The 18,739-nt window shown below is 43.1% G+C and overlaps 1 protein-coding gene across 1 annotated transcript in view; it reads right to left on the bottom strand.

Moving 5' to 3' along the window:
* Positions 1-11,173, bottom strand: part of bcr (BCR activator of RhoGEF and GTPase) — a 115,288-nt gene extending 104,115 nt beyond the window's left edge. The window contains exon 1 of the mRNA XM_015977145.3: positions 9,368-11,173. Coding sequence (XP_015832631.3) covers positions 9,368-10,970 — 1,603 coding nt within the window. The 5' untranslated portion in view covers positions 10,971-11,173. The remainder of the gene's footprint in view (positions 1-9,367) is intronic.
* Positions 11,174-18,739: the final 7,566 nt, after the last annotated feature.

Genomic DNA, 18,739 nt, shown 5'->3' with positions numbered 1-18,739 from the left:
GTGAGATGTTTTGGCTGGACGCTAACTCACACTGCACCGCGGCCAGTTAAGATGACTGCTTCTGTAAATGAAACAGCGTTCAAACGCGAGGGGCTGTTAACAAATGGGAGGGGAAAGTCACCAGAATTTATTAAGGGAGTTTCCAAGATTTGCTTCTTTTTAGTCACAAGCTTGTTGGTTGCAGGAGTGGCTGCTTGGTAAAGAAAATAATATTAACACATACAAACAATTTAAAAATAAACAGAAACAAGGAAGACCCCCAATGTGTTTCAGTTTAGATTTGTTTGCATCATCTAACCTCCGTATCAAGCCGAATGTCCAAAAGAAAAACCCTCCACACATCAATATCAAACCTCACAAACAGTGGACACGCGCACACACACACACACACACACACACACAAATAGCCTCAAATGATAAATAAATGACCCGCACTTGTATCGCGCCTCTCAGGACTCCAAAGCACTTCTCACACATTAACACACTAATGGTGATGAGCTACGATGTAGCCACAGCTGCCCTGGGGCGGACTGACAGAGGCGAGGCTGCCAAGCACTGGCGCCACCGGTCCCTCCGACCACCACCAGCAGGCAGGGTGGGTTAAATGTCTTGCCCAAGGACACAACAGCAGAATTCTCTGTCCGGAGCCAGGATCGAACCTGCAACCTTCCGATTACTGGACAACCCGCTCAATTTGTTGAGCTACTGCTGCCCCCAAAGCTTTACATTTACACAGATGTCCGTGGCAGAGTGCCAGTTTGAAACTGGCTGCTCCAGCCCAAGAAAACCAAGCCAGGCAGTTTGACTCTCTTTGGGGCAGTACTGAAGCTGCTGGACCCTCATTTCCACCGTCGGTCTGGCAACACCACGCCAGCACCGATGCCAGGCTGAGCTTTTACTGCTGAATTGTGGGGCACTGACGCTAGCAGACATCATTCATCCTACATAAAAAAACTAAACAGGCAAAAACGTCCAAATATGTTATTTTGTGAATTAGTCAGCTATGATCTTTTGCAGCCTCGCTATAAAGCTTAGCAACATTGCTTCAATTTTTTTCCATGCAATTAATTTTTTAGATTGTTTAATGTGGCATGATGCATGGTAGGGCTGCACAAAAATATTGCACAAGTGTCCTTATATAGCATTTCATGCTGCATGGATATAAATAACCAAGGTGTAAAAATAGTAAAAGTAAATAAATAAAACTTTTGGACATAGAAAAATCCCCATTTTCATGGTAAAGTTGTGCCTTAAATCGAATTAGAAACCAAGAAACAATTTAAAACATTTTACTGACGCCTCATTTAACATCTGTTCAACAATTTGTTTTTTATTAAGACAAATAACATTTTTTTATTTTAATTCTATAATGTCAATTTACAAAAAATACTTATTTCAGGACATTAAAAAACATGATAATTAAAGTCCAGTTCTTGTCAAACTCAATCAAATTATAGATAAGCCAATTAAAGTAAATCAGAAATGAATGAATATGATCACTTTTCTGTATTTATTCATAAAAAGGGACAAATGAAGGATTGTTTGGAGCCAGTGGAACAGATCTGAGCAAGCTGCACTAGCTCACATCAGAAAGTCAGATCCACTTTCCTTCTAACTGCACCTCATCTTCTCCTCACATACATCTCTCTTTTCCTTCCATCACTCAGGGCTTAACTTTAAGGCTGTAGCTACTGTGTGCTGCTTTTGCCTGCCAAGTTCACTCAACTGAAAACAGAAAGAGACTTTTTTCTTTCACTTGTTTTAAGAGCTGCAGTCCCTCCCTGGGCTGTCTGGAAAGGGGTCACTGTGCCACACCAGACTAACTGTAATGCTTTTCTTCTGCCTCTTCGCTATGTTCTTGCACAGATGGAAATGTTGAATCACATTATAGGACAGAGCCGCCTGCACAAACACACACACACACACACACACACGTGCATAAACACACACACACATACACACTTGATTTCCATGAAGAAAGGCACGGTTTCACTTACTTCTATTTTTCTTATTAAGCATTGTGTTAAGAAACATGCAGAAACAGCTGCTAATGATGTTTGTCTGCAGGTCAAAACAAAAAGCGCTAATCTGAAGTGAATATAACTTGGTAGTAATGTTGCGAGAAAACCTAAATCAAAGTAGTTTTTGCTGGTAAACTGTATTGATGAGTGTCTAATAGTACTGTAGACATGTGTCTACATGTGCTGATGGCTGAGTTGCGAGGTGACTGACTAGGATCCAGCCGTGTCTCGGCTGCACCTCCAGCGGGCTCGGCGAGTCACGAGCCGATATGAAACGATATGGCTCAGAGTCGCTTGCCTCTTTTAAAAAAATGTCCTACTCCAATTCTTCTAGTGATCAAGATGGAGGGAAAACCCTCCAGCCTGCTGCAGTTTCTCTGTTTGCTCGCTCTACTGAGCGGTGGGTCTGCTGTGTGTGTGCCCTTGTGTTAGCTTTTTTTTTTTTTTTTTACACAGATTTGTCTGTATTCCTCTATTCTTGCAAACATTCTCCAACTACTGATTTAGAATTTTCTAGAGCCTGCCTTTTATCCTATTTAATATGGTTCTGTTAGCGCTTATATGCTTTGTCATCAGTTTTCTTCTCTTTATGCATACATTAAATTTTTTCATTTTCTACCTCCAAGGCATCTTGGGACAGGTCATGTTTGCAAATGAGAACATGGTCTCAGACATTTTACCTGGCAAAGGCTGAAAAAGATCCCACGATGCAATGTGGCGCACTGCTGCAGTGACACTTGAGCCAGCCCTCATTACGAAGCTGCAGAGCTAAATCTGAACTACCTTTTGAGCTGAAGTTTTGCTTTTATGAAAGCATTGAACCCATTTGTGTTCTTGGAACAGTGAAGGAGTTTTTACATTAATGCCCATGCCTGTGATCATTAATTAAAAAATGCTGAGATGTTAGCTACATTTTATCTGAATAAGTCCCCAAGAAACCAGGTTTCTGAAGAGCTGAGTACTTCCAAATATATGGATTTAGCTGAAGATTCTGATGCATTAAAACATCTGGACTGAGTTATTTAAAAAATACAAACAGTCCCAGTATTTACCTACTAAGTACCATTTGAAGCCTGTTGCTCTTCAATATTCCTGCCATCTGAGGCAAGAAGCTTAAGGTTTTAACTGGTGCAGAAGCAGATTTTCCTTCAAATAAATGAATGGATATCTCACGTGGGGAAGCCTACCACGGTTGTTCACACATGATTGGTTACTGCAGGCAGTGAAAGCTGCCTTTCTCAACAAACACAGGAGCTCCATAAAACTTCCTGCGGGTGATGCTGTGGTTACAGCTTTTGATTCACTGGACAGGTCTGAGAGAGCTGCAACATTTATCAGCTAAACTCCTTCAGGTTTCTATTCTAGCTTACCTGGACTACTGCTACCTCTGCCAGTTTACACTGACTTCTTTCCTCTCCTGCTCCACGTTTATTAAGAATCAGCATTCCAGCTGTGCGTGGATATGAAAAAAAAATCACATCACAGTGATAAAAAAAAAGATTCGTCAGCCCTTTAACTCAGCATGAGTAATCAAATTTGACCGTATGTTGAATTCAGAAAGGTTTTAGCTCCAAACGTTTTCTTTTATGCGAGTTGGAACTTTCCAGGAATCTCCCCTTCTCTGACTGAACACATCTCAAGAAAAGTGATTCTTCTTTCATTGTCATTTTTCTTTATTCCCAACAAAAACCTGCTTATCTCAAATCACAGAGGGGGAAAACAAGATAGGCTGGACAGTCTAACTCAAACTATGAAACAAGAAGGTAAAGCAGCCTAAAAAGTATGAAAGTTAAACACCAAGTATGTGTGTTTTCGTGTGTGAGCCCGAGCTGGTGTGTTTCTGTTACACAACGGGAGAGTTCTTCCCATCTGCGCCTCTTTGCAGCCCCCGCATCCCTGAGCGATGAAGCGAGAAACGACAGCTTTGACTTGCACTCTGCCTCCCTCAGTCTTCCTCACAACGCCATCCCACTCTTTATTAGCATCATCGGCTGCCCACGAAAACACACTCTTTGCTCTACCTTCTTTACAATCACCCTTTTACTTTTCCTGGCAACACACACACACACACACACACACACAAAGTCTACACAAACAGCTGGGTATAAAAAGATGGTGCATAAATCACCCACTTCCACGTTAACATCATGTCCGTCTGGCTTCAGCTTAACCCAAAACACAAACCACCCTGCAGGGGTTTACCTCTTGTGCTCAAATTCCAGATTATCCCACTAAATGCATCACTGTCTGCAACACTATCACCCCCTCCCCATCCCTTTCTCCCATCTCTTTCTGTGCTTTTCCAGCTCGCCTAACTTCCCGCAGGGCTCATTGTTGTGGAAAACATGTTAAAACAAAACGAGGGAGACAGTGCAGTGATAATCCTAAACACAGCAGCTGGAGAATTAGCTAGCCAGAGACCGCCTCTCTAGGTTTGTCACAACATAAAAAACAACGCTCTTGATTGTTGTCAGAGCTAATTATTTGCCTTTGCTTTAAAATATTTATGGCGTTTGTCTTTTAATTGCCGGTGATGCAAGATGTTTTTCACTTTTCACAGCGAGTATTTCTGCAGTGGACATCCTAACAGGATGCAACGGTACTTTGATGATCCCATCCGGCATGGAAAGGCATTTTAGCAGGTACCACCAGGGTCTCTTGTTTTATCTGAATGAATTAATTATAGATGCACTAAGACCTGTGAGCGCCAACGGGATGCAGACAGTAATGCAACAAAGAATGACAGTAATGTGCTCAGTAATGAATCACATGTTGCAGCAGCATAACACTCATGCTGCTTCCATTAATGTATTGCAAAAACTGTCCTTTTGTTTTTCTTCTTTTCTACAATCTGTTTAACCTCCTTCTAGCCCTGTTGTAATCATCTGATGCCAAAACCCTGGTGGCTGTCTGGTCAAACAGGGAAACTGAAAGTCTTACATTTCAGAGGGCCTTTAAACACAACTCACCAAAATGTGCATAGTTGCTACAAACCGCTTCTTAGTAAACAGCATTCCATGTCTTAAAATTACATCAAATATTTGACCTACCAGCATAGGCGGAGATCCTAGGGGGGACCGGGGGGGATGCGTCCCCCCCCCCTCACACAAAGTTGCCCCCCCCCCCACAAAAGTTATTGTAAACACATAAATGCTATCAGTAAACATGTATTGTCTTCTAAAACCACAACGTAAAAGTTAGTCAGCAAATACAAAACAATGTGTTTTTAATTGTTGAGAAATTATAGTTCCCCCCCCCCCCCCAATTCCTCAAGTTGGTACGGTCGGTCCACACGCGCTGTTTCCAACGGGCGGGGCTGCCGGCTCTGCCTCGCTCACAGCTTCACAGCAGCCCGCAGGCTCACAGGAGGCGGGAATCACAAAGCCAGCGGTTTCCAGCAGTAAGTCATTTATCACACACTTGTTCTACAAACTTAAATGTGTGTCAAATGTGGTCATAAATGTCAAACATAGACACCGATTATCTTTAGATTTTGATCACCGGTTGGAGATCCCTTTATGACAGACCACCACCGCCACAGTAAAAAAAAGTTGTCACTTCATGTTCTCTGGTCATTCCAGGATTATTCCGCTATTATTATTCCATTCACTAAGGTGATCAAAAGTTCCTTTTTCCGGACACGTACGCTTTCACGGTCTGCCCCTGGAATCTGCAGAGCATTTATAGATCGATGAAAATGTCCGCGTTTCATCCTATTTAGCAGATGAATATGGTAGAATCAAAACTAACTGGTCGAATGTATGGAATACCACAGCGTTTAACCGCTCTTGTCCCGTCTTCCCCAGGCTCTGCAGTTGTTTACAATATGTCAAAGTGCAGATGCACCGTGCAGCTTAGGGATGAACTGGTTGCAGCAAATGTGTGGTGGAGGCACGTTACTCAAAGCTCTCAGTGTAAAACATAGAGCCAAAGATCCCGTTGGCCACACAGACCCAAAAACACTATGAAAACTGAGAAAAGTGAGAGATCGATTAAACTGAAAGATAAACTATAGAGTATGTATATGTTTAGTGTATTTGTAAAGTAAATGTGAAACAAATATTTCAAGAATATATTTTTAGATTTTGTGTACCTTTTCGTTCAGTCGGACTTAGATAAAGTTATTAAATATTACAGAGTTATTCTCTAATAGCCTACAAACATTTCTATGATTTATTAAAGAGATTTCAGTCATTTTGATACTTGACTTGTGAAAGCTGATTTGAAGTTTGTTATTTTTTCTAGCCATATTTAGAAGGAAAATTTCAAATACATTAAAATCAATATGGAACTATTTGGATTTTAGTAGCTTTCATGTTATGTGATTTAAAAAAAATTAATTTGACATTTATGTTCTCTCTCTTTGTTGTGAAAAAGTTAGATGTGTTTTAGTACTTAAAATTAATGCTTTGCATCCGTCCACACGTGTAGCTGCTGGTCAGCTGATAGCCATGTCATCTCAGGACATGTTGCTTCAACTATTAACGATCTGCTTTTAAATCTTTATTCTGAACTGCTTATTCCGTTTTAGGCCACAGTCTTGTTATTGAAATGAAAACAAAAAGAAAGGATGCTTATGGAGATGTACAAAATTGGCAAGATATTATTGTTGATCAATATCCTCCAGCTCCGTTCTAATGACAATATCCCGTCTGTCTGTGTGTTGCTGTCCAACTGTCAGCAGACCAGGTCAGTTGAAATGGCAGAGAAACGAAAAACAGCAGACATCAGGTTGTTTTTTTAATGCTCCAGAACGTCAAGTAAGTAGAAACTTGCATTTTGATAAAGACATCTATAAGAAAGAAATGAAATGCCTATGAAATTGTTTCTAAATGGTTTCATTAGGCAAAGTCCAGTCACTTGAGCACAGGCAGCCAGAGCCTGTCAGACACAGGTACAGAGTCTCAGGTCAGTCTCTTATAAGGACATACAGTGTTGTATGTAGAGAGCATTTTTTTTCATGTCCCCCCAAAAATTACTCTCTGAAGTTTTACTGTTTATTGTCCTCCCCCCAAACCTGAAATGGGATTTCCGCCCTTGCCTACCAGAGCAGTTGTTTGGTTTTAGCTCTTGTAAGATCGCACAACTTCTAACAATGGAAATTTTAGCGAGTAATTACCCTAAACTAGGACCTCCTAGTGTGCTTTTCCCAAAGCAACACACTCCATTGTTGTTGGGTTTCTGCCTGTTAGCCCAGTTAGCACACTATTGTATCTCCAAGCTGCACAACCATCCTGCTAGCTGTTCTCTCAAAGGTACCGTGAGTCAAAGGCTGTAATTTGGTGACAGGGTGTAATGCAAATTACAGTTTGAAGGGTTAAATCCTGGATAAAATGTCACCTTGTGATTCAGGAAAAAGCAAACGTGTTCCCACTGGTGAAAGTCATCTAGGTCAGTGGTTCCCAAACTTATTTAGCCGAGGCACCCCCTTCTATGCCCCGACCACGTCGACGCACCCCCGCCCCCACCCCCCCACCCACACACACACACACACACGGCTATATATAGACAGACAGACAGACAGATAGACAGATAGATAGATAGATAGAGATATCAGACGTCAAGCTAAACAGACAGGGTTAAAAAAATATGATCGACCTTTTTCCCCATCACTTTCATTTTTTAAATAGTAATTAATAAGCATTCGATACCATTACAATTTCCTTTGATTTAATTTTAAATAAATATTTAGAGTGCCCAGGTAGCACATAAACAATGCAATTTAACGGTTTTCTTAAAGTAGGAACGTTTAACCTGTGCGGCCAGAGCGCTCTCCTTCCTTCTGCTCTGCGTGAACCTGAACTGGCCACCTACTGGTGCGTAATCAAATGTCTATAGGGGAAAAGGAAAAAGCTTTAGCCATGAGGTTCACTTTTGCCTCAGACCGACTTATTGCTGTTTTATGGTGTGGCTGAATCTGCGATCCGCTGCCACGCGGACTGGAATAACAAATGCTGCAGGTTCGGAGTCACTGGCTGGAGCGGACCCGACTTTAATACATCATCCCAAAATAGAAGCTAATATCTTAATTTGACCTGGAATGAAAAATGTTGTTATAAAACCTCTTAAAAGTTTTTATCACAGAGGAGGCAGAGCTCATTTCTGCCTTCAGTTTGACGGTATCAGTCTGGCGCGCCGGAGTTTGCGCAGCGTGCACTTATTGAATCTGTGTGTGTGTGTGTGTGTGTGTGTGTGCGCGCGCGGCACAGCTCCACGAAGCTTGGTTTATGCTTGACGCATTCACTTTCCGCTTGGTGATGCGTCTCGCGGATGGAACACGCTTTTTCCTCACTTGTGCACCCGTGAGCCGTGGTTCCGGAACGCGTCTGACCTCTGACAGACGCACTCTAAACTTCAGATCTTCAGCGTGTGTGAGGTTTACAATGTCAGAACACCTGCATGAGACAGGGTGTTAATTACAATCTGCCAGAATGACTCACCACCTTCAGATTTCTCCAACACCGTTAAAAATGATAAAATACGGAACATATCGGCGTGCGCAGGCCAGAGTGCTGAAGCTCGGCGCATTGTTATTATGAAGTTAGGGCACATGTGGAGGACACACACACACACACACACACATACACACACACACAAGTAAAATATACTTGTTTTCAATTACATTTATTGGGCCCATTTACTTTTTCTTTGGCCCACCCACAAATGAGTTTTCTGGCTACGCTAATGGTGACATATGACAGACTTCTCTGAGCTCCGCAGCCATTACACTTTTCATCTCGCGCGCCCCCGGGGGTGCGCGCACCACACTTTGGGAATCCCTGATCTAGGTTAATCCAAAAGGTTCGGATGAAGGCAACCGAAACCAAAGAAGTCCAGTTGCCGTCATTCTTGGAAAACGTGTTTTTCTTACTGTTTTACAGAAGCAGAAAAAGTGGAGCAGGCAGCCAGCTGAAACCTGTAAATCAAATTGCATAAAAAAGCAGGAGGACTCGTCTGAGAAAACGCCAGACTCAAAAGGATCGACCCAGACTGACCACATTCATTGTTCACCCACCAGACTGACATTCCAGGAATAAGCAGAGGTGGATCTTTCATCTGGTTCCCACACAAGGCCATGCAGAGGACGCAAATTTCAATGTGTAATAGAGCACACACACACACACGTGCGCGCACACGCACGCACACATGCACACACACACACATTCAGGTACTGTGTGGTTTCAAAATAGAAGACACATTCCATGATGAATGGTCTAAAAATGCAAACATACTTCAAGAATGACTAAACTACAGTCACTCGCCCACACAGACCATTTTGATTTTTACTATGAAATATCCTTAGAACCCCAGCACAATACAGATTAAAGGCGACAGCCACCACTCACCCATGTGGTCTCCATGGAAACTGTTGTCATGGGATGTTCTACCATGGGGCATGCGGTCATGATGAGCAGCAGGAGGCCAGATTTGTCCGGTCTTGCGTACACTCACAATAGTGGCCTCGGACATGACCACATGGCCTCCCTGCTGCCTGTGGTGACGCTTCTGGGACTGAGGTGTTGGCGGGCTGCTGCTGTCATAGGAGTGCTGAGAGTTCTGGGAGTTCTGGGACGGCGAGCGGCTCTTATCTCTGAAAGCTCCTCGACGAAAGGCTGTGGTTGGGCTTGGTGAGACATGGCTGGATTGGCCTGAGGAGAAATCCTCCTCGCTGGAGGTCAGATTTTCATTGGAGCTGCAGTCAGGCGTATAGCCACCACCTCCACCTGCGTCTTCAAAGCTACCCGGGGAGTAGGAGCGACGGGGCCATGTCAGGAGGTGATCGTCACCTCCTCCATGGTCTCTCGTTGTGATCCCACTGCCACCTCCTCTACTGTCTCCACTGCCACCTTCACCCATCATCACCCCACCAACGTAGACACTGGAATAAGCCTGGAACTCAGAGGGTTGCCAAGGAGGAGGTGGGGGTTTGCCTCCATTGGCCCTCCCTGAATGCCTCTGGTTGGGCTCGCCATCTTCATATTCTGCATCGTAGCCACAGGTGCTCTCGGTAGACCGTCCTCTATACACAGGCCTGGCACGGAGGTCACCTGCCACCGTTGCCAGATTCCCTGGGAGAGAGTGGAGAGACCTCTTTCGCTCTATCTGCATGGCCTGTGTGCCCAGGGAGCTGATCTTATCAGAGACCTCTCGATCATTCACTCTGACTAAACCCCTCTCATGATGGAACTCCATGTTGGTGTAAAATGGAGGTGGAGGTGGCGGCAGCTGCTTCTCCTGCCCCTTAGCTACATCACCTGCAGAGTGAGAGTTGGCCCTTTTGATCCTCTCAAAGTTGGACCTTAATGCTGCCACACCAAGTCCCATCCCCAGCTTGTCCTTGGGGTCAGAAGGCAGTTCCTTGTCTGGGGGTGGAAGGGCAGGCCTGCGTGGCGATACGGACATGCCGACTCTCTGCTTAGATGGAGAAAGGCCATCCAGGTTGTCGCAGGATGTTGACTCAGCTTGCTGAGGTGTTTCAAAGGCTGACTCCAAGCCATCTCCATGGGAAGCGGATTTTCTGGCTGGGGGGGGTCTGGGTTTAGACCTGCCATCACCAAGCGGCTGATAACGACTTCTATCCCCGACAACGCCGCTAACACCAACATATCCACCAGCTATGCCAACTCCACCGGTCTCCTGCATGTGGGGCTGCTGGGACTGGGACTCGGCCCCCTGCACGGCTGCAGGGTCCACCCCTTCATTCAGAGGGGTCTTCCTGAAGCCCCATCGCTGTTTGTCGTAGCTTTTCCTTTCTTTGGCCAGAAGGGTCTGCAGGTAGATCATGCGGAAGCGCTCCTTGTTCACCTCCTGCTCCAGGCGTCGAATCGATGCTTTGCACTTCTCCAGCTCCTGCTCAATGCCCACAACAGACCTCAGCTCCATCTTGGGGGGTTCTGACTCTGGGAACTGTGCCTTCCAAGCCTCTATGAATCCCACCGGCTCCACCATATTGTGCTTAATTTATTTCCAGACCCTGGTTCAGACACAAGTGGGGGGTGGGGGGTGCCAACCGCGCACCGTTTGACACCCTCTGAGTCCAGTACGCCAGTGTGTCACCGCAGACAACAATGGCCACGTCCAGTACAACAGGGGAAGTCTGTTGATGTGAGGGTTTTAGGAATCCCGGACACAAACACACAGCCTGGTCGCTGACACTTGCGGAAGGTTGCGCAGTCGCAGCGATCCCATTCTGATACCGAGAATCCGCCTGCTCAGTCAGGAGGGGAAATAGCCAACGTGCGACAAGCAAAATGTAACAAAACACGTTTTTCTTGTGCTTTGTTCAGGAAAATGACTACATAAAAAATCCGCCTCGACACAATGACAATAGGCTACGTTTACGCGGGGTGACACGGGGGTGTGCAAAAACAAAAAAAGGATGGAAAATAAAGTGTTTGTTCCAGTTCGGTTCATTTACTGCCTTTTGTGTTTAAATCCAGGTTTCCTAACCAAAGCGGGTCCTGTGGTGATGGTTGTAATCCCAGGTGCTGATTCTCTTTGTACCATAAAAGAAAAATGATTTTTTTTTTCTTCGTTAAAGTGGGAAACAGAGCAGCGCTTACGCTCGGGTCCAAACGGTCCTGGGTTAGGAAGAATTCAGCCTGAGTTCGTTATCGCATTTCTTCTCCAGAGCACCTGTTAGGTATTATTGGTGATTTCCTTCCAGATTCGTCTCGTGTCTCGGGACGTGATGCTGCTGCTGCTGCTGTTTGCGCTCCCATCTCTGACCAGTAGCGCTGAGGCGACTGGAAGGAATGGGAGGGACCAGCAGCAGAGTGGAGCCGGCTGGTTAAAGAGACAGAACGTGGACCTGGGATCACGTCACTGGAATGGAAGCGAATTTTATTCACGGACAGATGATGATCGACTTGTTGTTCAAGTCTCAACGAAACCTGTCAAGAGCTCGTTTGATTCTACTGACTCCCATTTCAACATAAACTAAAGAAATCCCAAACACTTGGCTAACTCACAAAATGCACGTTCTTGTAATTTTGTTTAAAATTATTAACGCATATGTACGAAATGCATATTTTGTTGCCTCTTAATTTATTTTAAATCAAGCAAATCTACTTTTCAAAGCAGGTGAAACTGTTTGTATCTTCACTAAATGCTGTCACCAGGTGGACAGTTTAACTCACTGCACGTGTGAGTGCTTGTCTTTTTTACTCTTTTCCAAAAGTTTTTTCTCTTTTAAAAAGAGCATGCAGCAAAGCTGAGCGTCTATTCAGTAACCTACCAGATCACCATGAAACCTTCCAAATGCAGCTGCACTTACATTCCTGAATTCAGTAAGACAAGGCAAGCCTTGTTCTCCAAAGTCATTAGTGGTCATTTGAACAATCCCCATCTTCCGTTTGCTACTATTGAGAGGTTAAGTAATCTCCCAACGCAGCTAAACCCTGATATCCCAAACTAAGTTTAACGAGTTTGCATCCTTTTTCAATGAGAAAATCACAAACATCAGATCAACCATTTATTCCTCCACGTCAGCTATCACAACCAGACCACAGCTACGGCCACACAGCAACAATCTGGCTAGAAGGCCAGCTTTCAGTGTGATTAGTGCTAAAACGCTGGAGAACATTCTTAAGGCCTTAAACTCATCTACCTGCTGTCTGGACACCCCGTCAACTAACTTCTTCAAAAATGTTTTTAGCTGCGTAAAAGATGATGTTCTGAAAATTGTTAACTGTATTTTCCTGCATCATTGAAAACTGTTTAACCTCTTCTAAAGAATAGGAAATTAGATCCCTTAGTGTTGAATACTACAGGCCAATCTCTAATCTCCCCTTCAATTAATCAATCAATCAATGAAACTTTATTACAGACAAAACAGTTGATCATACTCTAAAATGCCAAAGATAAAATAATAAATAAAAGTAAAGTGCCCATAAAAACAGCTTAAAAGGACAGCATTTCAATAACATTTCCCATCACACACCATGTAACTTGTTCCAATATTTTAAAAAGCCAGAAGAATACCTTGTGTCACTGTATGTAATACTTGACAAAGCTCTGACTACAGTGTTAGCAGTCCTATTCAAACAGCGCATGAACTTATGTGTGTGGTTCCGCAGTAGTGCATGAAGTTGTGACAAACATTTGGCTTGCTGAGGTCCATCGTGGGATCCTCAGCAGGATAATGAGTCCTGATAAGCCACTTGTAACTTTTTTATAGCTGCCTTTCTATAATTACTCCACACTTGGGACGTACAGAAAGGAGTGCAAAAAGAACAAAAAGGGGCCACTTTAACATTGTCTGTGCACATACCAAAGCTACGTGCCAGTGTTAGCCTGCATGTACATCTTATAGTGCTGCCTTTTTATATCCTCATCATCACAAAAAGAATGCATCCCAAATATTTTACTTTTCCCACTACTTCCAGGACTTGGTTTGTCAAACAAAAAGATGGGAAAATCTTCGTCCTGTCCTCTTTTGTTGCAGCAGTCATCATCATTGTGAAAATTTTTGAAAAAGCTGTTAAGATCCAGATGAACAGCTTTTTGGAGACAAACAACCTGCTAGATAGTTTCCAGTCAGGCTTTAGACAACACCACATCACTGAGACTTTAAAGTATTAAATGGTATTCATCTAAATACAGATTCAGAAAAAATACATCTGTCCTGATGATGCTCGATCTCACTGCAGCTTTTGATCCTGTGGACCACAACATCTTTCTTGATAGGCTCTTAACCTGGGTGGGACTTTCAGGCACAGCACTGTAGTCCGTAGTTGGTTCCAATCTTATCTTGAAGACAGGGGTGATGTTTCTATTAGTGATCACTAATCAAAGCTGATCACCATGACATGTGGGCTCAATACTTGGACCACTGCTCTTCACTCTTTACATGCTCCCCCTAGGTCAGGTCATAAAAAATAACAATATTGCCTATCATGGTTATGCAGATGACACCCAGATCTACCTAGCTCTATCACCAAGTGACTGTGGTCCTTTAGATTCACTCTGTCAGTGTTTGGAGCAAATTAAGGATTGGATGCAATCAAACTTCCTCCAGTTAAACAAGGACAATACTGAAGTTATTGTCTTTGGAAATAAGAAAGATAGGACAGAGGTTATTGCTCAGCTCAGCTCCAGAGGAATAAAGACAAAGACAGGTTAGAAATCGTGATGCTGTAATTGATTCAGACCTGAGCTTCACTGGTCACATTAAGGCAATAGCTAGATCAGCGTTTGATCATTTTCATCAAATAGCATGACTCAGGGGCCTCCTGTCCAGACAAGACCTAGAGAAACTCATTCATGTGTTCATCTAAAGCAGGCTGGAGTATTGCAATTGTCTTTTGACTGGTGTACTTGCTCACCCCTTAGCTAGAACTTAGCTTCTTTTGAAATTTTAAATAGTATTTTCTGTCACATTGATTTTAATGATCTTGCCATTATTGTTGATGGAAAGTACATTGGATTGCCTCTGTGTATGAAATGTGCTTGCCTGGCCCTCCACTCATTCTGTTTAATTCTACACAGAGGACTATAGGATGCATGAGGTTGGCTGCTCAGCCCAGCAATGTGCTATATAAATAAAACTGACTCATCTTTTGGTTACAACATTTAGCCCTCCTTCCAAAGAACTTTTGCTAAATTTGTTACACCTCCTTTTGTGGACTGGAGTATACAGGTGCTGGCCAGTAAATTAGAATATCATCAAAAGGTTGAAAATATTTCAGTAATTCCATTCAAAACGTGAAACTTGTACATTATATTCATGCAATGCACACAGACCAATGTATTTCCGATGTTTATTACGTTTAATTTTGATATTTATAGGTGACAACCAATGAAAACATCAAATCTGGTATCTCAGAAAATTAGAATATTCTAAAGGCCAATGAAAAAATGTTTGTTTCTCTAATGTTGGCCAACTGAAAAGAATGAACATGAAAAGAATGTGCATGTATAGCACTCAATACTTAGTCGGGGCTCCTTTTGCCTCAATAACTGCAGTAATGCGGCGTGGCATGGACTCGATCAGTCTGTGGCACTGCTCAGGTGTTATGAGAGCCCAGGTTGCTCTGATAGTCGTCTTCAGCTCCTCTGCATTGTTGGGTCTAGCGTATTGCATCCTCCGCTTCACAATACCCCATAGATTTTCTATGGGGTTAAGGTCAGGCGAGTTTGCTGGCCAATCAAGGACAGGGATACCATGGTCCTTGAACCAGGTGCTGGTGGTTTTGGCACTGTGTGCAGGTGCCAAGTCCTGTTGAAAGGTGAAGTCTGCATCCCCATAAAGTTGGTCAGCAGCAGGAAGCATGAAGTGCTCTAAAACTTCCTGGTAGACGGCTGCATTGACCCTGGACCTCAGGAAACAGAGTGGGCCAACACCGGCAGATGACATGGCACCCCACACCATCACTGACGGTGGAAACTTTACACTGGACCTCATGCAACGTGGATTCTGTGCTTCTCCGCTCTTCCTCCAGACTCTGGGTCCTTGATTTCCAAAGGAAATGCAGAACTTGCTTTCATCAGAAAACATAACTTTGGACCACTCAGCATCAGTCCAGTCCTTTTTGTCCTTGGCCCAGGCGAGACGCTTCTTGCGCTGTTTCATGTTCAAGAGTGGCTTGACACACGGAATGCGACACCTGAATCCCATGTCTTTCATGAGTCTCCTCGTGGTGGTTCTTGAAGCGCTGACTCCAGCTGCAGTCCACTCTTTGTGGATCTCCCCCACATTTTTGAATGGGTTTGTCGTCACAATTCTCTGCAGGGTGCGGTTATCCCTAGAGCTTGTACACTTTTTTCTACCACATTTTTTCCGTCCCTTCGCCTGTCTGTTAATGTGCTTGGACACAGAGCTCTGCGAACAGCCAGCTTCTTTAGCAATCACCTTTTGTGTCTTGCCCTCCTTGTGCAAGGTGTCAATGATTGTCTTTTGGACAGCTGTTAAGTCAGAAGTCTTCCCCATGATTGTGGTGCCTTCAAAACAAGACTGAGGGACCTTTTAAAGGCCTTTGCAGGTGTTTTGAGTAAATCAGCTGATTAGAGTGGCAGCAGGTGTCTTCTATATTCAGCCTTTTCAGAATATTCTAATTTTTTGAGATACCAAATTTGGAGTTTTCATTAGTTGTCACTTATGAATATCAAATTTAAATGTAATGAACATTGGAAATACATTGGTCTGTGTGCATTACATGAATATAATGTACAAGTTTCACGTTTTGAATGGAATTACTGAAATATTTTCAACCTTTTGATGATATTCTAATTTACTGGCCAGCACCTGTACACAGTGTTAATGGCATTAATGAGTATGACCACATAAGGATTAACAACCAATTCTCTTTTCCTGTAATAAGTAAAGTAGGATAATACAGTGTGCAATCATTTGACTGATTTCTGGAGATTATCTCAGGATCCTGACCCAAAGTGTTTAACAGCAGAGACAATTCTTGAGTCCGGAGCATAATTTCAAATATCCTAATGCTTCATATGTGAAAGTCGATGTGCACGTTTTCTTTTTGGCATTCAGATAACATTAACTGCTACACAGCTGCCTCACAGCAGGACACAGTTAAGTGAAAAAAAAAAAAATCATCCCAGAACAGATGTGATGAATTCAGAGATCTTCATGGCTGGAACTGACCAGCACATTTTGAGAAGAAGAAGAAGAAAATATCATTTCTATAGCGCCTCTCAAGATAAAAAACACGAGGCGCTTCACAAAAACAACAAAAAAAAGTTAAAATATAAAAAAGCATTTAGAAAATGTTTAAAAATATATTTAAAATGAGCAAAAATAGGCAATTGGGATTTAAAAGAAAAATGTAAAGAAAGAGAGTGAGTAAATAGGTAAGAGGGAAATCAGTGGATCCTGAGGAAGGTGGAATAGGTGGGGAGAGCAGAATAAAGAGAGAGTGGTGAAGAAGGTCATACAAAAGCCAGCTTGAACAGGTGAATCTTCAGCTGCTTTTTAAAGGAGACCACTGAGTCCACTGATCTCAGGCTCAGGGGGAGAGAGTAACAGAGTCTGGGGGTCACAGCAGCAAATGATCTGTCACCTTTGGTCTTTAGCCTGGTGCTGCACAACCAGTAAGCTTTGATCACTGGACCTCAGGGACCTGCTGGGGGTGTAGGGACTAAGAAGATCACCAATGTAAGATGGTGCTTGTCCATGTAAGGCCCTAAAGACCAGAACCAGGATCTTGAAATGAACCCTGAAGTTGACTAGCAGCCAGTGAAGCTGGAGGAGAAGCGGGATGATGTGGGTGTGTTTGGAGGACTTGGTCAGAAGCCGAGCACAGGCATTCTGAACCACCTGTAGACGTTCAGGGAGGTTCTGCTCAGACACGTGAAAAGAAAGTTACAGTAGTCTAAGCGTGAGGAGATGAAGGTGTGGATAACTGTCTCAAGTTCAGAGCGGGACAGAATGGGACTCAGCTTAGCAATGTTCCTGAGATGGAAGAAGGAAGAGTGAACAAGAGAACTGACATGAGAATCCAGGGTGAGAGCTGGGTCAAAGGTCACACCAAGATTCCTGACGGAAGGTTTGGTGTGGGAAGCAAGCTGACCAAGAGAGTCTCCGACTTTGGGAACCAGCTTGTCTGGGGCACAGATGAGGATCTCAGTCTTATCTTCATTCAGCTGTAGAAAGCTCCCAGCCATCCAGGTTTTAACAGTCTAAGCAGGTGTGTAACAGCTGCAGCTTAGACATCTCATGGAGCTTAAAGGAGATGCACAGTTGGATGTCATCTGCATAAAGATGGTAGGAGATTCCTTTGAAGGAGCTCAGGATGTGCTGAAGAGGGAGCAGATAGAGGAGGAAGAGCAGAGGCCCCAGCACAGAACCTTGAGGTGACTGTTAATCTGAAACGGGTCATAAAGTTAGGCTGCATCTAATCTCTGAAATATGGTTGTGCAGATATAAAGATGAATTTTCTGATGAACATATTTCCCCCCCCCCCAAAAAAAAATTAACCTGAAACTTTTGCTTCTCTGCATTTTTAGCGGTCCAACTCATTTTTCAACCCAAGGATAAAACAAAAACAAAAATTTGAAGCAGGTTAATAAAGATGCTTAATAAAAGGACACAAACTAAATACTTAATTATTTTTATTTACCTGAAAACACAACCTCAGTAATGCATGTACAATCAGTATCAGCCTTCAGCACTGATTGATGTGTTAACATACATTTAATAATGTTCTTCAACCAGGTGTCATGAGGAGGCTTAACAGGCCTCAGTTTAAAATCACAGTAGTACAGCAGTTGATAAAGATACAGAATAGAGTAATTATAGGAATGTCAAGGCAATAAGAAAACCAAACACATTTTTGTATTGCAGGTTCACAAAGAAATGAGTGATAAGTCTGTTAAACTCATTAAGAACTAAATCATGACTGTAAAAGGCTTAGTGAGCTGTTAAATAATGGGGCAAACGTTAAAAAGCAGTTAAGCAGAGTCAAGTTCAGCATGACTCAATTCATGTCCAACATTGTGCAAATGTTCCAAATGGTTAACGATAAAAACAGTGATTTTACAATTTATCATATAGATCTATCTTAAAGCCATCCTAATATCTTTGAATATTATACATAAGAATCTATAAATACAAAAAATAAACTGCAAAGCCTACGTACAGCTGAGACGCATGCATGAAGGTTTCTACACTGATGTACAGCTAAGACCAAACAACCCAGAGCTTTGAGAGTTCCTCAGACAAGTGTGCAACAAGTTCTTCATGCAAAAAATAATTC

This window comes from Nothobranchius furzeri, chromosome 6 (genome assembly GCF_043380555.1).
Source record: "Nothobranchius furzeri strain GRZ-AD chromosome 6, NfurGRZ-RIMD1, whole genome shotgun sequence".
Taxonomy (NCBI): Eukaryota; Metazoa; Chordata; class Actinopteri; order Cyprinodontiformes; family Nothobranchiidae; genus Nothobranchius; species Nothobranchius furzeri.
The sequence above is the reverse complement of the archived record's forward strand: the minus strand, read 5'-3'. Positions and strand labels throughout refer to the sequence as shown.